The 24,245-nt window shown below is 32.8% G+C and overlaps 1 protein-coding gene across 4 annotated transcripts in view; it reads right to left on the reverse strand.

Annotated features, from left to right (window-relative positions):
* Positions 1-8,466: 8,466 nt before the first annotated feature.
* Positions 8,467-24,245, reverse strand: part of LOC143229156 (nitric oxide-associated protein 1) — a 46,248-nt gene continuing 30,469 nt past the window's right edge. The window contains exons 6-7 of one of the 4 annotated variants that reach the window (XR_013015699.1): positions 14,802-14,998; positions 8,467-11,627 (exon numbers count right to left, since the gene is read on the reverse strand). Coding sequence is in view for 3 of the 4 variants with exons in the window: in XM_076461056.1 (XP_076317171.1) it covers positions 11,446-11,627; positions 14,802-15,036 (417 nt within the window). In the remaining variant the exon portion in view is untranslated. Of the gene's footprint in view, positions 11,628-14,801; positions 15,037-18,716; positions 18,785-24,245 lie in introns of those variants that run through there. The other 3 variants (XM_076461056.1, XM_076461059.1, XM_076461058.1) reach the window with 3 other exon arrangements.

The following is a 24,245-nucleotide window of genomic DNA, read 5'->3' on the forward strand; positions in this document are numbered from 1 at the left end:
CTTAGAATTTTGATGATGTTGTCTTAAGTTGTTTATAGAATTAATATCTTTGTGTCTGGTTGATTTTTAGTTTTCTTTTCAGTGAAAGTATGTTGAGGTTTTGTGTGAAATATCTTTTAAAAGGTTGTTCAAGATACTATTTTTAGGTGTTTCGGGGAAATAAATGTTTTCAGTACCACCTGGAAAGATAGGTTGTTGGTTGTCGGTGGAATTGTTGTCGAAGTTGTCTTCTTTCTGTAAGTTGTTTTGTTGCCATTTTCAGTTTGTGTATAGTGGAGCACCAGTCTTCTAACTAGGTCTTCGATGCAGGCTTTCATTTCGATGGAAGGAATATTTCTAGGTGTTACTGCGAAGTTAAGTCCTTTATTGACTGGACGTATTTCTTCATTGCTTAATTTTCGGTCGGATCTGTTAATTACGAGGTTTGTTGCTGGTTCGTCGTGTTGGCGTCTTTTTTGTTGTTGCACCTTAATTTATCTAGTTTCTTGTTGTGGCGGACCTTCTTTTCCTTGTCGTTCTTACTATTGAGTTGATTAATACAGGTATGTTGTACGAGTCCATAAATGTCAGGTTGAATGCAGCAGGTCATTTGATAGTCAAGATTCATTTTTGCTTCTGCAGGCCATTTATTTCTTTACCTGTCGAGATTAATATGGCTTTCAGTAGTTTTTTATGTAAATTATGGACAATCTTTGTACATTAGTTAAACTTAAATCTTAACTTTAATCAAAAAATCAATAGAAGAAATTATATTTATTTCATCCAACGGTGTAGAAAGGAAAAACTAATCTCTAATTCTGTGAAGGTAAAACTATTGAAGTTTTTTCATTTGAGTTTCTTAGTTTCGTTAAAATTGCACGAGCGTGTACGGTTAACAATGACGTAATGTAGGTAAGATCAGGCATAAATAAACATCAAATAAATACAACATAACAATAGAAAACTTCCAGATACCAAGTAGAGAAACAAATATAAACAAACGCAAAATCAAAGAAGCCCTACTTATACAGCAATTTGAACTAATATAAAGGAAAACCTTTATACCTATACTAATTAATAACCTAACATTCAACAGTAACGCCCCCTACAAGCCCGTACTCACTTATACTCTCGACCCTTAGACGTGTGTCCGGCAACGATCACTCGCAAACCCTCTTTCTTAACATGAAGATGACCTACGAAAGTCGAAACGTTGTTCTCTCCTTATCAATAAAAGTGTTAATACCTATAACAGCCGTTCTGAGATACAGCATATATGATTATTATTTAAGTAGTAACGTAACAGTTACAAAGTAATTGTTCTTTAACCATACAATACGAGTATGGCTGATAAAAAAAAGATAAGCTCTGGTGTAACGAAATATTTTTTTACAGCAGGAAGACACTGACTGTAACCTTCCTGAGTGAATATTTTAATCTTGTAAAAGCTTTAACTAGAAACATTAAGATGTTAAATTGCCTTACCTATAGATTTTCATAGACTGTTTCTGAAGAAAATGACACAGCACTATGTCTAAACAAACTGTTTGCAATAGGTAATGATGCTGTTCTCCCAACACGTCTTTACCGTTTTGGCATGGGATAACACTAACAAACTGAAGTAAACACTCACTAGACAAGGTACAGCACACTGTGTTAATGGAATTGCTGTTCAGTCTACAGTCTGTGGAACTCAACACTTAAGTCACCAATTCCTGAGATTTAAAAATCCAAGAAAAATGTAATGTGGAAGATGTCCCACTACCAACAAGCATACTTGGAAGAAAGCTCAATCACAAGGTTTTTAAACCAAAGACCTTAACCACTCACAGGTGATGCAACAAGCACAAGAAAGTGACTTAGTTTTGGTACATGACAATATAATTAAGGAATTAAAACTCAGATATATTTATGAAGCTTTACTTCATTGACCTTGAAATAAATTTATTCTGTGGATACACATGCACCAACCAGAAAATATATGATTCTTTAAATGCAGCACATCTGGCCCGAGCTATGAAAATTGAAAATTTTCAGACAATCAACGAGGGACTTGCATGAAAGACACAACGTTTACACAGGTTAAAAATAGAGAAAAAAATCTGTAAAAATTACAGCATCACAACAATGCCTCAGTGAAAAACTGGCAGCAATTATTAAATCTTATTAGCATGAGGACCTTATAAATTACAGTAAAGTGGTACTTTTCTCCAAAAACATTTTGATTCTCGTGGTTACGTTGAATGTGGTTCAAAGGTTGAAGGAGGAAAGCCACCTAAAGGGTTGAATTATAATGTTTGTGTAAAGAAGACACGATTTGAAAAAGTACTGTTGTTTCTGATAGGAAAAGCTAAACATTACTGTTGCTTCCCTAAAAATCTTACCAAGCTCCTGTCTCTTATGCTAGTTCTGTATATGAATGGATGATTGGAAATATATTTCAGCCACGACTTCACAAATGTGATTAAGGAATTTGTAAAAAAATAAAATAAAAATTAGCTTGCTTATAGACAATTGTGCAGCTCACCCTGCAGATAATTCCCTATAAAACATAAATCTTGAGTTTCTTTCCTACTAACTAATAGAAGAGTAAAGAATTGCTTATGTCTGAATGTTACAACATATGCCACACATGCAAATAACAGATTCCCAGCGCACACACTTGCAAAACTCCAGACTAATGAAAACAAGTAGGATGTCTCAAGAGTTGGTTGTTGGTTAGCTGATTTGGTGTTTTATGGTACAAAGCAGCTAGGCGATTTGCACCAAACATCTGGTGAAAAGTTAAAATTAAAGAAAATTTAGTAAAATTCATAAAAAGAAATTAAGGCAAAATAAATTTAAAAAATATATATCAATAGCATAAAACCACTGTTTACATCTAGTCTACAACATTAAGAGAAAAACTACAGTAATACAAGTTCTAAAAGACTTTCTGTAGCATAACTATAATTATCATAACTCACCAGGAAGACTATCAGGAAAGTATAAAACCACTGCCAGTCACCTGAAGTTGAAACCAGTCCTGGTTCCAAATTATTTGACATTATAGCCATTTTCACAAAGTTATTACAGTTTAAAAAGCAAAATTTTAATAATGATGACTAACAGGTAGTTCAAACAGCAGCATTAGTCACCTGAAGTTGGCCTTTCCATTCCTGGTTTCGAGTTATTTCATGTTACGGCCATTTTCTAATTTCAAATTGAACTAGACGGACTTTGGTTCTCAAAAGGGAATCACATTAAAAAGGTCTAATGTATAAATTTAAAAAATTAAATGGTCTTTAAAAAACTAAAAACATTACCAAGGTGGATAATGTCACCATCACCAATAACACTGTCTAACGTTATGGACAAACCTTAGAACATATGTTTAAAAGGGTGCCGTCATTACAACTCTCAACGACGACAAGAAAGTAAAATGTGGCTTATCGTGACCTAAGTATTACACAGACTACATGTTGGTGCATCAGTTTCGCTGATTTCCTTTAATAGTCATTTTTTCACACAGACGGCGTCATTAGCTGTGTTTTGCGGTACGGTCGATCTATTTTTGGGATATATGACGAAATTTTGAGGAATATTACGTCATTCTAAATTGCGTTAGAAGGGCAAGGAGACCAGTCAAAAAACAACTTACCAACCAATGAAGAAAACACGGTATCAATGGGGTGTGAAATACAAGAACTGTACGCAAGAACAATGGAGGAAGGTGTTATTCAGTGACGAGACTCATTTCTTTGTACAGGGTCAAAGAAGTCTGCATGTTCGCAGATCTCCAGGTAAGAAACTTCGAGAATCTCACATCTATCAGTTCGTAAAACATCCCTTGAAGACGTTTTGGGTTTTTTTAGCCACTATGACGTCGGAGGCTTACATATCGTGGAAGGTATGATGCAAGGGGACCACAACAATACATTGAAGTTTTGCAGAAAAGAGTCATTCCAAAATTGAAAAAAAAATTTCCAGATGGATCTGGCATTTTTCAGCAAGATCTGGCTCCATGCCACACATCGAAACTTTTGAAGAATTTTATGACTACAACTCGAATAAAGGTGCTGGACTGGCCTAGAAACTCTCCAGACTTAAATCTTATTGAAACTCTTTGGGCAATTTGTAAAGAAAGGCTTCGAGGAAAAGACTGTACAACGAAAGATAAGCTAATTGAGGTGTGGTACCGCGATCCAAAAATTAGTAAAGATTGCAGTCAACTTGTAAACTTGATGCCAAAATGGATTAATGTTCTTCTGAAAAATAAAGGCAGTCATATCATGTATTAATTTGTGAATAATTTTTGGATTCTCTGAAATAAAATGCAAAATATTGAAAAAAAATCGTAATTTTCCGTCTTGTTTCAATTAATTTGCACAAGGGTGTAACTGCAGTGTCAGCAAGCTTGTTCCTGCAAATGCCAACATGGCCCAGTATCCAGAAAAACTGAATAGAAGTAGATGTTAAAGGGAAATGGGCCAGTCTGTTTTGAATATCAGCGAGAACAGGATGTGAATTAACGTGAAGCAATTCCAGGTCCAATAGAGAACTAAACGAGTTAGTATAAATAATGCAGTTTGAGTACTGCTTAGCTTCTATGTGGTCCAGGGCAAAAGAAATGGCATACAGTTCAGCAGTGAACACAGAAGCTGTAGAGGGAATTCTGTATGCAACTACTGAACCACAACAAACCATGGCAAAGCCTGCACAGTCACCTAATTTCGAACCATCTGTATAAATAGGAATGAAAGGATGATTTGAAAGATGTTCAGCAAATAACAGACAGTATTTCCAATCAGGAGTGTCTGTTTTTCTTAGATGACTTAAAGACAGGTTACATTTGGAGACTGTAAGAAGCTATGGTAGGATGGGCTGATCAGTGCATGTAGCAATGTTATCCAAGGACAAACCCAATTCATCCAACTGCACCTGGATACAAAAGCCAAAAGGAGCAAGGGCAGACTGTCTGTTCTGATAAAGTATGGCCCATTGAGGAAGGAAAACACAACCCCAGATGGGATGCTCTGGTAAGGAACAAAGTTTCGAAGAATATAGTAAAGACAGTTGCAATTGGCAGAGGTGCAAAGAAGGTTCATGACACTGTGTATAAGCTCTAAACTGGGGAAGTGTGGAAATTCCCAGTGCAGAGCTGAAGTCCTTGATGATAAATGAGGTCCAGCATCTTTAATGCCGAGGTTCTGGCAGAGCCATAGATCAGTGATCCATAGTAGAGTTTCTATCGAATAAGAGCACGATATATCTTTACCACAGAACATTGATCTGCTCAAATAGTGGAAAAGAGGATACAGAGGATGTTCAGTGCTCTTGTACACTTGGCCAGTAGCTGCTTGATGTGTGGTATAAAGGTCAGTTTATGGTCAAAGATAACTCTCAAGAACTTTGTCTCAGGGGCCACAGGCAGCACAACTTCACCAATACGGAGTTCTGTCTCAAGAGCAGTTAAAGCTATAAACAAACTAATATATTCATTCAGTGAACCAAAAGAACTTCTCAATGTCTCTAACAGCACAGAGTCACAAGAAAATACTGCCAAAGATTTAGAAATGGCTAAATTGCATGGTAAACCAACCTGCAAAATCTTTCAAGAGCAAAGACTAGAAACTGATCTGCTCACAATAAAATTTAATGACCTACTTTGCAAATTGTAGCTGAAAACTTTCACCGATTCTAAAATCTAGCAAAATGGAAATAATTTTGAAAACAATCACTAATATATTTGGAAGTATGCTTATAATGACACATACAACTTGATATGCAAGTTGTCCCTGAGCATCAAACTGCTAGGCCCAGTGTCACGATCATTAGCCATTATTGGCAGCCTTCCAAGAAAACCAGAATAGCAACCCTTTCAAAGGAATTTCAAAAAGATTGTACATCTTCAAATTACACTCCTACTTACTCAACACATCTCCTAGGTGGAATGGCATCAGTACATAAAAAATATTTGGAGACACTGCTTCTTTGATTCTGTTAAAAGCTTTTCATAAAAAAATTAATTCTCCCTGATTGGAGATCATTTTTGATGTGTACAAGACCTTATCAATAAAAGATGTTGATAGAAAGATCAAAAAAGCAACCACAAGTGTCATTTGGCTAAAGAACATTATGGCTCAACAAAGAGTAGTGCAATAAAGAAATGCTTTCCTAGACCACATAACATGTCCAACTTTATTCAATTCCCATCAGTGAATTGAAGAAATCAAATAAAGAACAGACTTCGAGACAAGATTTTGTACATTACGTCTGACGAGAACTGCTTCAAGATATTCCACAGTAAGGGTAGTATAATTGTACCTTATCTCTATTCTGTGCAAGATAAAGCAGACACTTGAACAATCTTACATTCTGACCATGTAGTTGATGCTGGATATAAACCAATCATACTTGTTGTTGATCATACTGACATTTATTTTAGCCCTAGCATTCAGTACTAGTACTGAAGTTTCCATCTATATCAAGTGTCGAACACAAGCAACAATCCAATATGTAGACATAAAATTGCATCTACTCTAGACAATTCCATATGCAAACAGTTTATAGGTATGCATTTTTGCTGGTAGAAGAAAGTTTACTCCATTGAAAATGCTGTAGAAATGTGAAGAATTTCAAAGCATTCTTACCAAGCTAGGAAAATAATAGGGAAATTTCTACATCACTAATGGATAGACTTGAAGTATTTATTTGCAAAATGTATCCTCCTAAGGCTACTTCAAAAACATAAAAAGTGAATAACACTGGTATCATTTATTTAGCACAATCAAGGGTAATATTGTACCACACCAACTTCCTCAGTGTGATGATGCCCTTTACAAGCATGTACTCAGAACCAATTATCAGGCATCTATTTGAGGAAGGAGTTTTGAAACACTACTAAACACACTTTCACCCAAAGGTCATGGATGGAAGGTTCAAATACACAATGACAAAGACAAGTTAGTTATTGACTGGCTAGATGTAACTACTGTAATGAAAATAGTACTTGAACTCTTAGAACATAACTGCTAAAGTTTTGCAAGATTCCAAAAGTATGAGCAATAACAAAAAACTCAGAACTCTGTAGACTGAAGAACTATGACAGCCAGTCTGGAGAAAATGGTGAAAACAATGAACAAAAGCCAATGGATCAGACATGTGACAATGAAGAACTCAAATTTTGACATATTTGATGAAGTTAAAAATAAAACGTTTTCAAATAAAAACCAAATATTTGTATTTGTTTTGAAAATTTTATCATGCCAATCCATGTACAATTAGATACATTTTTTGTGGTTTGTCCAAATAATATATTGTTTAAATTGGTACTATAGAAGGTTAACAAGGACAGTGACAGTAAAAGCATGATATATTACTCGTATTAGTATGAAATTTAAACTGACCCTACATGTATGTATTGTAAATAATAATTGAGTAAAAATAAAATGAAAAGCTTCAAATCATCATAACATTCAGTAATTAAAAAGTCTAATGACAATTCCATCAATATACACTATTTTCCACATCAATAATCATGATTTACATGGTGCTTTCAATTTGAACATGTTGCATTGTGTCATACTATTTTTAAAAAATTTATTTCATAAAAAGTCTTCCTTCAGATCAATTTAGTACATTGCAACTATTTTGTGTGTTATTCAACAAAGTTTTGCTATGTTGTAAAAAGTTACGAGGATTTTACAAATATATTTTTCCTGCTAAAATTTGCTCCAACTTTTAAACATATCAGTTTCTTTCATCCACATATAAGTTATAGAAAACTGATGATTTGAAACTGCTACCATGACAAAATGTTTTCTACACATAGACCTTTCAAATGATACCACTGAATCCTGGTCATCTTTTTGGTACTGACTGACCCTTTGCCTGATTTTTTGTTTTATATAAAATCAGTTTTTATTCCAGCAATGTTTGATACTAATATTATACAAAAGCTTAGTTATCTCAGCATGCCAAGAAAAAAAAAGTTTCACATTAAAAAAATGAAATGAACTGATATATTTAAAAGTTGCAGCAAATTTTAGTAAGAAAAATATTGAGATTATGACAGTTAGTTACTTCAATGAAAATGCTTATGCTGAAATTTGCTATATAATTTCAAGCAAACATATTAATGCCTTTTATCTTGAAGTAACATTTCATTCAAAGAACTATTTCTTCTTTGTTTACAAATTATGCATGATCTGCATGTAGTGATTTGTTAACCACAATATCTTTTCTCATAAAGCTATATAAGTTTATCTCAAACTCTTGTTAAACTTGAAATTTTTTCTTGTATGTCCTTGAGTTTTTCATGAAAAAGCTGCTAAAAACATTTCTGTGGGTGTAACTGTTATACTAACACAATGTTAAACTTAGGAAAAAACTATATGAGGCTATCATAATATCTTGAAAGAAAATCAATAATATATTGATATAATTTAACAGATTTTCTAATTGCATAGTGTGTTCATGTTTTATGTAACAAGCTACTTTAATGTACAATTCAATAGTTTCTACTTTTTATTCAGGATATACATAATTATTATCAATACTAAACTATGTAACATCAATATTTCGCAATTAATAAAAGTATCTAAACTAAATTCAATAAAATATAGAGAACGATGAATTTTGTAAGTTCATTAAACCACATTATTAAAATATTTTTTGTCTCTTTTGGAGTGCATCAAAAACTCTTCTGATTTTGTCTAACTTCACTTTGAAATCAATTTTTGAGTAATGAAGATTATTACAAAGATAGCAGTTATTCAGATTACAAAACACAGCAGGCAGGAATTTTTCTGTTATCAATCAACAAATTACAAAAAGATACACAAACTACACTGCACAACAAAGTTTTTGCTTCTTGACCAGCGTTGGGTGTTCCTTATAGATTTTTGGCTGCTGATCACGAATATCACATCCAAATTTGCCCATTATGTACCGTTTCATTGAAACCTTCAGTTTTGTGATGTTTTTCTTATATTTGTGTCCAAAAAATTTTAATTCTATAAGAAACCTATGAACAATGTTTGGTACAGTCTGGGCATGCACAGACATGAAATCAGGCCAGGTTAGAAGCTGTTCTGTGGAAGTATGTAGTCTGGGCATGCCTGGGCAGGCTGGAGCCAGCTTGACACTGTGTCAGCAGGCTATAAAAGTGGCTTGCATGCACAGATGCTGCTCATTGGATTAATATAGACCTTATAGTGTGTACGTATTGTTTCAGAATATAGCACTGCCTCAGTAGCACTGTAACAAGTAAGTTAGATGTTATAGACGTTTTACAAGACGATTGGTGTCGGTCAATTTATCTTGTCAATGTCGTAACAGCCTCGATACATTCTGCTATATTTGTGGCGAGTATACACTTGTTCATCAGAGATGCTCAACGACTGCTCTTGTGAAGAAAGCATATCATCTGTACTTCAACTGTAAAATTGGTGATCAAGACCAGGAATGGGTGCCTCACATTTGTTGTGCGACATGTGCTGTTTGTCCGAGAGCTTCGCTCAAAGGCACTCGAAAGACAATGCCGTTTGCTGTCCCGATGATATGGCGAGAACAGAAAGACCATGTGATGGACTGTTACTTCTGTTTGACTAATGTGTCTGGTTTCTCTGCCAAAAACAAGAAGTCAATTGAATACCCTAATCTGCCTTCAGCAATGAAACCCCTGCCACATGACGACAGTCTTCCAATTCTGAAATCACCAGAGGAATAGACCTTAAACGAACCAGATGAAGAAACTGCAATGCAGAGAACTGGCAGTGACATTGATCTGGATTTTGAACCATGCTCCTCAGGCGATACACATAACACAGTCAGAATTAAACGATCTGGTCAGAGATTTGGGTCTGTCAAAAGCAAAAGCCGAATTGTTGGGTTTGAGACTGCAGGAATGGTGTTTGCTGTCACCAGGTACAAAAATTTCAGTTTTTCGAAGCTGCCAAGATGATATAACCAAATTCTTTGCACAAGGTGACAATCTCTGTTTCTGTGTTGACATCGAAGGATTGTTCTCTGCTTTGGGTTGTGACCACGACCCACAAGAGTGGCGTCTCTTTATTGATTCATCAATGTTAAGCCTCAAAGCTGTTCTGTTATACAATGACAACGTTCACTCTTCAATACCTGTTGGCTATGCAGCACACATGAAAGAAACCTACGAGAACATGGAAATGTTGTTGAAGCACATCCAGTACAGCAAGTACAACTGGAATATCTGTGGAGATCTGAGAGTCGTTGCTCTGTTACTGAGACTGCAACTCAACTATACAAAGTACTGTTGTTTCATCTGTGAATGGGACAGTCGTGCCAAAGAGTCACATTATTCTAGACAGAGCTGGCCACTCCGTAAAAAGTTAGTTCCAGGACAGAAAAATGTGGCGCATGAACCGCTTGTCGACCCAGCATAGATTTGTTTGCCTCCTCTTCACATAAAATTGGGACTTATGAAGAATTTCGTGAAAGCAATGAACAAAGAAGGCAAAGGTTTTCGTTATTTAAGACAGATGTTCCCAAGAATAACTGAGGCCAAGATCAAAGAGGGCATTTTTGTTGGCCTCAGATCAGACATATTATGAGTGACAAGCGGTTCGAAGATCTGTTAGTTAGGCTGGAAAAGATTGAATGGAAAGCCTTCAAAGACGTTGTTGACAATTTTCTTGGTAATTACAGAACCCCACATTACATTCAGCTGGTAGACAAACTTCTCAAAGCATACAAAAAGTGAAGTGCAACATGTCACTCAAGATTAATTTCCTCCACTTATGCTTGGACTTCTTCCCCGCAAATCCCGGTGCTGTCAGGGACGAACATGGTGAAAGGTTTCACCATGACATTGCAACAATGGAAAAACGATGTCAGGGCAATTGGAATCCATCAATGCTTGCTGACTACTGTTGGACACTGCAACATGATGCACCTGACATTGAATACAAATGAAAATCAGGAGCAAAACACTTTTAATTATGTTGAACTTAATAGCGTATTAGAAACATAAATGCAATTAAATACGCTATTGCCGGTAAACAGTTAACCGTCTATTTCTCAGAATTCCTACGTGATGAAGCAAAACCAAAACTATATTTGTGCACACCCACCAGATACCTGTCACAATAAGGAAAAACTGTTCAGAGAGCAAAATTTTTAAAAAAAAATTGTTGTGCAGTGCTATCAGTAGGGTATAGCATGTCTGAGAAATTAAGCACAAAAATTTCAAATTTCACTAGCAAATGACAGTAAATATAAAATTTATTAATACTGAAGTACCTAATCCATGGCATCATACTAGTATAAGTACAATGACTACTATATTTAAATAAACATTTACTACAATTATCGTTAGTAAATCATCATATTTAACATTAATAATAACTTAAATTGTGATCTTTTTCTTCATTACTTTTACACACAAGTTGTTATGAGTCTAGATTTCATGATCACATTATATTTTACAAAAAGTAATTAAAACATTTATTTCCTGATGATACTTGGTTTTTTGTTTTCAAATGCAGGAGTCCCATGTATTTTCTTTCCTTTCAACTTGAAAGCATATGGAAGTAAGGCTGGTTGTCTAACGCAACAACCACGACCACCAGGTGTATAGATTTTCAAGTGACATATCTGGTCATGTTCGAAGGTTACTGCTACCCAACCTAAAACAAAAATCATTATTCATAACTCAAAGCACACATTAAAAAATTAAAAAAAAACACACAAACTTCTTTAAATTCAGTAACCAATAAAAGTCACCTCCTAAATGTTTTGGCTTACTAAAGTGTATTCTACAATGGATTTCCTTTCAGGAAGCAGGCACTACATTTATATAAATTTGACTTTCATTAAGCTCGAGAGAACCTTAAATCAAATGTTGTTTTATTTAAACCTATTATTAAAACTTTCCTTTTGTTTTTTAAAGAACCTATAAACACCTATATCAATTTTTTCTCTCTACAAAAACAAATGAAACATTTTTACTGATCTACATTTAGTAGAAAGCTTACTCTTTTTTGATAGTGAGATTAATTAAAAAAGCATTAATATCTTTTTGCTTGTGCAACATTGCCACTAAAGCTCACTTTAGCTCCACTTTTACCTGTTATAAATGCAATGCTTATTATGTTCATTTGAGATGTACTGTTCAAATATAAGAGTAGTTTGTTTTGTATTCATTGTATCTAGTTTCTAGCTATGGAACTCTGTTATAGAAATCATGGCAGTTGTTGCATTGTATTTTATAAAAAATGTTTATATTATGTTCCATAGAGTATTTTTACATAGTATATTTTTCAGTATGGCATCTGGGTTTTTTGGGTGAATTTCGTGTTTACTGGAACGTTATATTTAGTTATAGGTTTTTCTAAATGTTACTTTGTTCTTGATACTTGGGATGTAAAGTATGAGTTTCATTAACTTTTGGATTGTTGGTTGACTGTGTTATTGGTTGTGGATTCTGTGTATAATTCTTATAACAATATTAGAAAAAAATTATTCATGTTGATGAAGTGCTGTTTTAGTTGGTTGACTTCATCATTAGTCCTTTCTTCCCAGATGTCCTTTTATTATGCATGACAAAACATTTTAGTGATTTACATTCAAAATGTTATTATACTAGTTTTTGTTTATGTTATACCAATTAGTACAGCATAAAATTTAAAGTAATTCAAATGTTACTAGTTTAAATAATCCTGAATTTCCCCAAGTATAACACATACAAGACATTCCATACTTATTTCACCAGCACCCCTTGAAAGAGTAAGAAATTAAAAGTACATTACTTACCATAAAATCGTCATTTGTTCAGACAAACCATAATTTTTATATCTTCAATTCTGTTTAGTTAAAGAGCTATCAACAGAAAATGAGAGGTCTGACACACCTACCTGTCACATCTTCTCTTTTGGGATATGTTAATAGTTTTCTCTTATATTTAATTATGTATTGCATATAACCAATACAAAGTTAAGACTTTCACATATCAAATACCATATTGTATAATGTTGTGTTCAGAGGAGATTGTAACTCAATTTCACGCAAAGTAAAAATTCCAGAACCCTCTGGAAAGACACCCTTGGTTCATATATGTTTCCACCTAACAATGGATCATATCATGGACAACTTCTACCGAGAGTGACTCCTACCCTGGCTGTTGACAAACACCAGGTAGCAGAGGTGGAAGAAAAAAGGCCTGAATGACCTCTGTAATAGAAACATTAACTCAGGAATCCATACCTGTTGATAAGTTGGTTTTTTTTGTTAAGTAATGTATAACTATAACAGAAAAAAATAACTGTAGGAATGCCAACCTCATTCAAATTCACAGCATAAATAGTGAATAATCACAACAGTCCAGCTTATAGAAACCCATGCTGAATACTCTGAGGATAAGATGCTTATATATATTACCTAAGTAGAAAGGGCACTGAAGTTAGTGGAGAAATTTCCAAATTAGAATTTGCCTAAGGCATTCAAGTGGGGGTATAAAAGACTAGAGCAAGCATTCTTAATGCTTAAATGAGCAAAGAGTACAAATCCTGACAATCAAAAAATAGCTATAGTGTCAAGAAAATGATAAGTATGTTTTGGAATTTTGTATCCAAAAAACTCTTATATAGCCTTCCCCAAAAACAGTCAGTCTTCAGTGGCATCACACTACCTACACAATACCAAGCAATGTATGTTCTGACATAACTTTATACAAGTTGTGACAATTGCTGAGCATTTCATATTCTAAATTGTTTTAGTATAATGTACTTAAATATCCATACATGGTTTCTTGCAATCAACAAAACTATTTCATGGTGTTTCCACTAATGCTTGATCATTATCATTTGAAAAATGATATTCAATTATCACTAACAAATAACAAAGAAAAGTTTGAGTGCTAGTAACTCCAATAGAAAAATAGTATTTTTAGTAAAAACAATTAAAATAATATTCTTTTTGTACAAGATACTTATGATATTTAACAAAAATTTACCAGTTTTTGAGAGAATTATTTAAGGAATCTCAGAATTACATTGAGAATTGTTGTACAAGTGAAATTTGACATATTTTCTACAAATTACACAAGCCCAAAGCAAACGAGTTAACCAGTATCTGTTTTTGTGCAAAATTGCACAATAGACTATCTTCATTTGCACACTATAGAAACCAAACCTCAAATTTTTACTTGATAAGCCTTCAGCCTTACCACTGAGCCATTGGAGTCTCTTTAATGAATAATCAGCAACATTTGTTAATGCCATGAGGCTCTTATACTTTTTAAAATGTAACACAACTTATTAACACTGTCAAATCAGTATCTGTGTTAACAGCCCAATTTCTGTTGATGCCTCTAGACATTATTTCTATCATTAACAGTTACTACATCTGTTAACATTGCTATGCTTGTCATTAAAAAGATTTATATTCATATTACTATGAGTACGTTTTATTAAATGTAAACAATCCTACAAAATAATAAAACATTTTAAGCAGTTGTGAACGTTCTGAGTGTAATATTCTGCAGCCCAGATGTTATCACACACACAAATTGATTGTTTACTACTTTCAGAAATGAACCATGTGCAATATTAACAAGCATGATTTTTTATGCTATGTATTTGCAAACTCTATCACAAAAACTCTTGTAATATAAAGCTGATGTTTTGATCCTGAATGTTAATAATTTCAATGAAAGAAAACTGAATTTAAAATCAGAATAAAATTTTAATAAAGCATATTTTTTATCCATTTTCTTAAAACAGTGGTTAGTGTATTACACAACCTTTAAATAATGTTTGTTTGTCAGAAACTCAAATTATATCACTGTATTCAAATATATTTACCTGCAGAAGACAAGACAATATCTGCACAACTAGCTTGCCATCCAGTACCCCTTAACTCAATATTTTTTGGCTCTAGATCTGGAAAGTCCTTAAGTCTCTTAGTATTTCCTAATGGTACACCCAAAAGTAAAGTTCCTAGGTTAAGATCATAAAATGCCTTTGCTTCTTCTGTGTACACCATATGGATGGGCAAATGACTGGAAGCAAACACAGTTATCAGAATGTGGGATGATACCTATGGTAAAACACATGCTGTTGTTTTATTGATAATAACACACTAAAATCAAATTATTTCTCTTAAGAATTTTGATAAATAAAAATGATAAATCTGTTGTTACATACAAATAATTATATGATTACAAAAAAGAAACTATAATATTCATTTAATTACACTGAAAGAATAGTCTAAAATGTATAAATATGAAGAGTAATTTTGTGAGCCAAAAGAAAAATCAAAAATTAAAATTATTCAATGTTACAACATTTAATATTATAAAGCATAACTTTTGTATTTTAAAATTCATATTTCCATTAAAATATAAATAACACTGTTTATCCTTTACAACACAAAACTGGAATCAGTTTAAGCAGCTCCACTGAGAAAGATTTCAGAAGACACTCACCTACGTGTTTTGTTGCAAACTGATATTAGAAAAACCTCAAAAACAAAACAACTTTGGCAGAAAACAGTACTTTTTTGTGAATTTTTTTATTTATTCATCTATGCAGTAGATCTTGTGAATGATAACAAATTTAAATAAATAATGTTTTGTGGTAATAATTTTTACTATGAAAAGCAAATTTATAAGTAACTTAGATATGATTGATAATAATTGCAGTTATACATTACACCATAACAGCAATTATTCATGAAAAGTTGTCGAAAATATCTCTCATCTAAACTACTACTATATTTACTGCATCCCAGCCAGCCTGATGAATCCTACTACTAGGCAAGAAACCTCACTGCATGATTTTTACTAAAGAATTTTGTGAAATAATTTACATTTTTGAAGTGTGATTCAAATTGTTGTGAAATATGCGAAATTTTTCAGCTTTTTTACAAATAAATCTCTTAAAAAGTTGCACCGATTTCCTAAAGCATAACAATACACAACAAAGTTAGAAAGGCAAGAATAAAAAGTGTTTAAAACAAAATACAGTACACGAGAAAAATGGTTAAAGTTCTAAGCCTAGCAGTAACAATTCTAATATGAATAATAAGAAGGTTAAGAGTACAACATGTAATAACAAAGTAAAGCAGAGTAGAGTAGAAACTAAAGCCTTTAAACAGGGAAATAATTATTCAAACCCCTCAGATGACTATACTTATGCCTAACATAAACAACAGAGCATCCCAACAGGAGTTTTTGAAAGAATGAATACCTGTAAGACAAGTTAAAGTAACTGAAGTACCTGCAAGAAGTCAATTTATTGTTGAAGCTAAAGTAAATGATTTTAAATGTAATAAAGTGTTGATTGAACCTATTGAGCTAAAAGAAACAGGAGTTTATATAGTTGCTTGTATTAGTAAAGTATCCAAAAGTGACACAGAGTCTATAAAGGTGTTGAATGTGAATGAAGACAAAATAATACTTCCTAAACATGTAGTAGCAGGTAAGGCTACTAGTAGAGAAACATTAGCAGCAATAGGACTACATAATGTCAGAAATATTAAGAGAAAAGCAAAAAGTAAGATAGATTGGAACATTATTTTAAGAAATATAAAAACATATTGTTAGAAGATTTTGAGATGTATTTGTAGGAGAGGGTGACCCAAATGATCATACAAACAAAGTTAAACATAGGATAGCATTAAATGACAGCAAACATATAGCACAGACCTTATAGAGTGCCAGAGAAGAACAAGGTCAAATTAAAACAATGTGTAAAAGAAATGTTTGAACAAGGAATAACAGAGGAGTAATAATTCCTAAAAGGGACAGAAAATAGATTGTGTAGATTTTAGAAAACTGAATGCAGTAACAATTAAAAATATTTATCTGTTACCCTATATCCAAGAGACCTTAGATAGGTTAGATAATAGTAAATACTTTTCATCTATGGATTTATAAAATGGATATTGGCAGGTAAAAATATAAGATAAAACTAAAACTGCTTTTGTTTTACCATAAGGTAAATACTAATTTAACAGAATGCCCTTTGGTTTACGCAATGTTCCTTCAACATTCTAGAGATTAATGAATGTTGTATTATCAGATTTATAAGACTCAGAATGTTTCTCTTACCATGATGATGTTAGTGTTCATTGTAACTTTTGAAGAACACTTTGAAATATTAAAACATGTATTTGATAGGTTACAAGAAGCAAATTTAAAGCTTAAGCCAAGTAAATGTCAGTTATTGAAAAAGAAAGTAGAATATCTAGGTCACATGGTAACAGCAACTGGTGTAAAACCTGACCCTAAAAAGTTAGAGTTGTGTAAAAATTATCAGTACCAAAAATAGTAAAAGATATTTGTGCATTTCTATCATTTGTAGAATTCTATAGAAGATTCATACCACATTTTGCATTGTTGGCAAAACCTTTAACTGAATTATCTAAGAAAGAAACAAAATTTAATTAGACAGATAAAAGACAAGTAGCATTCAAGAAATTAAGAGATGCTGTATTAAAATCACCCATTTTAAGCTACCCAGACTTCAGCAAAGAATTTATCCAAAATACAGATGCTTCAGGCTAAGCTATATATGCAGTATTATCACAGTTAGATGAAAGCAGAAAGGAACATCCTATAGTGTATCAGAGTAGACAAAACGAAGCAAATTACTCAGTCTCAGAGCGAGAAGGTTTAGCCATAGTGCATGAATTAAAAAATTTCATTGTTATCTGTATGATAGGAAATTTACTATCATTTCAGATCATGCACCATTAAGATGGCTAATGATGTTAAAAGACCCCCCTCCTCTAGGTTAGCCACATGGTCATTATTACTCCAACACTATGACACTGAAGTAACACATAAACCAGGCAGAAAATGTAGAAGCTCTAAGCAGAATTACAGTAGGAACCACTGAAACTGAAGAAACCCAAGAAAAACAACCTATTAATCAAAAGAGAGAAGTTAAACCAGAAAATTAATTAGAAGTAATTTGGGATTTAGTTCATATAATTAGTGAACAAAAAAAATATGAGTTAATAAATAACTTATGAAATAAAGTATTACATGGAGAAGATACAGAGTACGTGTTAGACTCAAATTTCTTAGGCAAAAAAAACGGATAATGATAGATTATTATAAATAATTGTACCACATAGTCTGAAGACAAAGGTTATAAAAACATATCATGATATACTGTTTGCAGCACATTTAACTTTTGCAAAACATATAAGCAGAATAAACAGATGGTTCTTTTGGCTAAATATGTGCAAGGATATTAAAGACTATTGTGATTCATGTATAGAATGTCAAAAGCAAAAGTCCACATTTTAAAAATGCTCCCTTACAAAGAATGCCAAGTTTAGTCACACTATTTCAGTTAGTAACTATGGGTATTTTAGGCCCATTACCTACTTCATACACAGGAAACAAATATGTGTTAGTAATTACAGACTACTTAACAAAATGTCCAGAAGCTATATGCTTACCTGATCAAAAAGCAGAAACGATAGCTAATGCATTTGTAAATAACATATTAACACAGCATACCCCATTACCCATTAAGAGATAGAGGTAGTAACTTTGTATATAAATTAATAAAATACATTTGTCAGTTGTTAGGTGTCAAAATTGAAACAACTGCTTTTCATCCAGTTGCTAATGGATTAGTAGAAAGATTTAATAGAACTTTGCTGGATATGATATCTCAATATTGTGAGAAAAATCAGAAAACTTGAGATGAACAAGTTCCTTTATTATTGTTAGCATATAGAAGTGCTGAAAATGAACTTACTCAAGAAAGTCCATTTCTCCTATTACATGGTAGAGATGCAATGCTGCCTAAGCAGGAAATAATGACTCCTAAAAGATTTAATCATGCAATGGATTATGATTACAAAGTTGAACTATTACACCAAATGCAGTTAGCATTTGAATTAGCTAATGAGCACTTAACTAAAGATCCTGAATGTAGGGAGAAACAGACAAATAAAACGGCAAAAAAGGAGATAAAATTAGGAGATTAAGTACTGTTATATAATTAAGAAATTAGCAAAACTAAGGAAAGATCCTTTCAGAGTACTTAGACACACAAGTTCTACTATATATTTTAGTCATTAAAGCCTTTTGCAAAGACAGAAATGATGATGCACTTTTTGTATTAAATTTTTGGACACTACATACAACTATCAGGCTATCCCATAAATAGAACTAAAAATGATATTCACAAAGTTAACATTAGTTCTCACAAAAATGTAGTGTGTTAAAAGCTTTTAACAATATGTTAAGCTATTTGCATAGTTGTAGTTAGAGTTTAATAACTTTAAAATAGGATATGTATAAACATTGTTGCATAAGTCTTGTATTTGTATTTTATGTGTTTATTATTATATATTTATCTCTGTGTATTAATAGTAGACATATCAGCAGGTTTACCAGGATCGTTAAACTATAGACTATCTAAAACGTGGCTGGACAGAACGCGAGTAAAGTACCAGTAAGAAATAAGATGGGTATGATTTTTGTTGAAGAAAGAAACTTTATATTAATCGGGAGATAAGTGAATAATTGTTGAGAATATATCATTTCCTCAGTATGTTCAGTCGCTAGTTTGATTACAAAAAGAATTAATATCATAATCACAAAATCATTTAACATAACTACTCATTAATTTTGCCGATAATTCAAAAGGCAGTACCTTTCCACATGACAACTCAAAGAACAGCTATTTTACGTATGGTAAAAATTTTACAAGAAGCTTTAATTAAGAATAAGACAGTAGTCACATGATACCTTGTTGAGATAGATTATTTATTATTTGAGTTAAAAGAACATTAAAAATAGCATTTCAATTTCAGATTGGACCTAACAAAAACATGGTTTAATAGACAGAGGTGGGAAAGGTCTTAAAATTTCTGTTCAGAACCATAACCATGGATTATTTACATGAATTAAATAAGAAAGTAGAACATCACAAACAAGTATTTAAATAAATAATTGATTAGGTGAACAAGTGACAATAAAGAATTCATTAAATCAGACACTGGAGTTACATGATCAAGAAATTAGAAAAGTGTCTAGGGCACTAGTAAATATTACTAATGCTTTGATACTTACTACAGGGTGTTCAAAAAGTCACTGTGCACTTATATATTTATTGACAGACATGTTTCAATATAGAATACAGGAGGTAAATATAAATGACAATTATAAATTTTGTTGAAAGTGACCCCCGTTGGCATCAATACAGGCCTGGATCCTTCTTATTTTGTTTCTAAACATCGCCTATCAGTTGCTGGCTTGAAATAGACTGAATAAAATATGATTACAAAACTGCACAGTGACTTTCTGAACACCCTGTAGAATAAGCCAGATTGGACTTCATAAAGCAGGAATTGAAATGTTAGTTTTCAATTCTAGAATTCAGAATAACTTACAACAATTATTATTTACAGTTGGAAATAGGACTGAGTTAACTAAGTTAGTACAAGCATTGTATGTAGCTGCAGACAAAGTTGAGTTCATACTTTATACCTCCAAGTAAATTAGAAAGTGTTAGATGAAACTGAAAGAAAATTACCTTCACACTTACAATTTGTAATTCCTACACATAGTGAAGAGATTTACACGTATTACACATAGCCTGATGGAAGGACAGCCACAATGATGGATATGCTAAGAATGTTTATACAGATACCTTTGAAAGCAACTAATAGAATGTTTTAAATTATATAAAATTGTACACTTACCATTAGCATTAAACCATTCATTAGTTCTAACAGTAGAAAATAACAACCGATACCTTCCAGTGTCAAGTGATCAACGTACTTACGTAGAAATGACATAAGATATGCTAAAAAGTACAGAAGGACCCATTAGACCATAATTCAGGAATTTAATCTGTACTCATTATGAATTGTAGTTACTCAATATTTTCATGAATTAAAGATAAAATAGCTGAATTATGTAAGAAGAGAATAATTATCCCTAAACCATTTTACTTCTATAAGACAAAGACCCCAGGAACTTAGTTATTTCATGTAAAAGTATCAGAGAATTTCAACAACATGTAGACCACTCGAGAGCTACAGCAGAAGAAAATAGGTTAGGTAAGTGGAAGTTGACTAATTCAGTAATGATAACATTATGCTTGGTAATAATACTCGTAAGTATGGTGTTATACACAATACGAGAAAAATTGGCTTTAATGACATTATGGTAGTTAGATAGGCTGTGTAAATTCAAAAATAAAAATAAAACTAGAACAGGCACAGGCAACAACAGAAGGTTGTCTTATTCAGAGGCCACTGAAGTGGTTGAATTATGTGATAATCCATCTAATTAGGATGTAGAATGATTTATAATAGCTTGATATCAAATTTAAATTAATTTAACCAACTGACAAGGTTAGCTGATCATAAAATAAATATATAAATTAAAATTATTAGAAAAATTAATAGGATTTATGTGAAAGAACGTTCAAAATTGAGAAATATGAAAAACAAGATTAATTACCTACAAGAGAAGTGATGAAATATTACCACAGAACAGATAAAAAGGAAGCTGACATTACTGCATTACAACAGTTATTCAAGATAAAGACAACGTGAACAGAAAAGTGTTGAGTAATAAACCAAAGTGTGAAGTGTTTTGACTGATTACGTCTTCAATCCGTGATGAAATCCAAGCAACTTGAAAACCAGTCATGACCTGATACACCGTTGACAAGAATGCAGTCAAGACCACATTAGAGAACACTGTACATTAAGTAAAGTTACTTATACCTAACAAGTGATATGTTTACATGACAAGACAAATCAAGACTACTTTAGTAGAAATAGAAGGATTTTGAGTGGACAATAAGTATTTCCTAAAAGAATTAACAATTCTGGACTGTTACACCAGTTGGACTGATAACTATTGTTACAAAGCTCCAATCCCAAAGGAACTATTAAGTCAGAAAGATCAAAGACTTGAAGATTGATGTACCACCTATCTTCATGGACTGACCTGGGAGAAAGGTGAACACAATTTTCCTAATTTATTAGCTACATGTAAGGATGTGTATCAAGCTTACGATAACGTGTATATGAAAGGTTTAGAAAAAAGGAAACTTCATCAGTAAAATAATGGGAGTAATGTGTATAAATCTGGAGAACTTTGGATGTCCAGCATATAAGAGCATGACTACCAATAATGTGTATTTACCATGCATATCCACATGAAAATTGTTCAAAATATAAAGCAATGGCCTTATATGAGTAGACTGTTAACAGCAACAAGGCAATATTTCAACATTTCAGACAGGAAGTTCAAGAAAGGCAGAATAACATATTAATATAAGAAGAAAGGAAATGCCAAGACATTATTATTTAAAATTGAAGCTAGTGTAATAATAATAATAATAATAATAATAATAATAATAATAATAATAAAGTGTACTAATACTAATTTGTTTTCTATTTTTTTATGGATTTTGATTTGTTTGTGTTATGAAATAATATATAGTTAAATGGTATAGTTATGAGATGTGTAATTTCATATATGTTACTTTAATCAATATTAATGAGTACAGCTTTTAACAGATGATGTGTAACTAACATAGTATTAATGAAAGAACAGTAAATGATGATCAATGTGTAAATCGCAGGATGGAAACAAAGAGTTTTGGTGATGAAATTTTTATCAAAGATAATTTTTTTTAAGGAGGGAAGAGTGAAGCATAGCTATTATATCTGGATGCCCTGAATAATTATTTTAATAAACAGGAAGTAATGAAACATAAGAAAATGTGTGTATGAAGCAATGATGTTTATAGAACAATAACAGCTCCAAGAACATACGAAAAAACTGTTGCCGTATGATCAAATAATATCCGGTTTAAGAAGAACTGATGCTATCAAGGACAACAGAGGAGTTATTTAAAAACAGAGATTCAGAGAAAGCAGCTGAAAAATCTTCATTATTTGTTTATTTTGGAACAGAGACACTATCAGCATTAAAAGGGGTTGTTCAAGCTGTCCGTTGTATGTTTGAGTTGAAATAAATAGAATAATAACAGCTCCAAGAACATACCAAGAAAGCTGTCACTGTATGATCAAATAATATCTAGTGTAAGGAGAACTGAGGCTATCAAGGACAACATAGGAGTTATTTAAAAACAGAGATTCAGTGAAAGCCACTGAAAAACCTCTGTTATTTGTTAAGATTGGAATACAAAGGGGTTATTCAAGCTATAACCTAATGATGAGTAACTGTTCATCATATGTTTGAGTTAAAACGAATTGACAATATCAAGGTTAAAAGGGGTTAAGCACATTTGCACGTTGAAACCAAGAATAACCTTGAATGGTGGACCATTGCTACAGTATGGGCTATTGATTCTAAGAGGATGATTAACTAACAAACTTAGAAGTTTGTAAACAAGAGAGAAACCTTGACCACTTGATGATGTGTCAGTATGAACTACTGGTAATTAACAAGCTTGAGAAATCACAAACAGGAAGCCAGCTGACACAGTGATACTATAATTAGGCCAACAATTCCCCCCTTAGCTAGTATAAAAGGTTCTAGAACAGACATAGTCAGTCAGGTGCTGTAAGTCAGTCATACAAAATCTTCAAACATCTAGCAAGCACTCTGAACTGATCTGAACATTAAAGAGGAAAGGGAGAAGATGTCTCTTACTGTTAGTAGGAAAACACCATTTCTCGCCCAAGCTCTTTGTAAGTATTATAATGCCATTCTCTCTTATACATCAGTCATCATATTAATAGAGTTAAAAGGGCTCACTATGATAAGCGTGCATGCGTGCGTGTGTGATGACTTAAATAAAGTGTTGTTATTGGAAGTCCTAGTCTCAAGTCTCTTTACTTTATTTTAACTATAAACCCGAGTTAGTGCCAGTGTGCTCCATTTGCACACTGCATCCTCACTACAAATAAATATTTAATGTAACAGCAGGTAGCATTAGCTGAAACACCAATGGCTAAGTCGAACAAACCACTTGGCCTGCCTGCAAGTCAGCCCATGACAATGTTACATGAGTGATTTCCTCCAAGGAACAATAGAAATGGGCAGCAAATGAAGGGAGAGATACCATATCTGATGAGAGGAAGCTTGGAAAAAATGCTGATAGCTGGAAGACAAGGAAGAATAACCTAATCTCATAAGCTGGCAAATCTATCCCATATGGATGATAGTGGAAATAGCAGGCAAGTTTTCCAATGAATAAGAAACTATAAAAAGGAACTACAGAAAAAAGCCATAGGGGCAACATTATACTGACAATAATGAACAGGACAAAGAAAGCAATCCAGATCAG

The sequence above is a fragment of the Tachypleus tridentatus genome, chromosome 10 (genome assembly GCF_004210375.1).
Source record: "Tachypleus tridentatus isolate NWPU-2018 chromosome 10, ASM421037v1, whole genome shotgun sequence".
Classification (NCBI taxonomy): domain Eukaryota; kingdom Metazoa; phylum Arthropoda; class Merostomata; order Xiphosura; family Limulidae; genus Tachypleus; species Tachypleus tridentatus.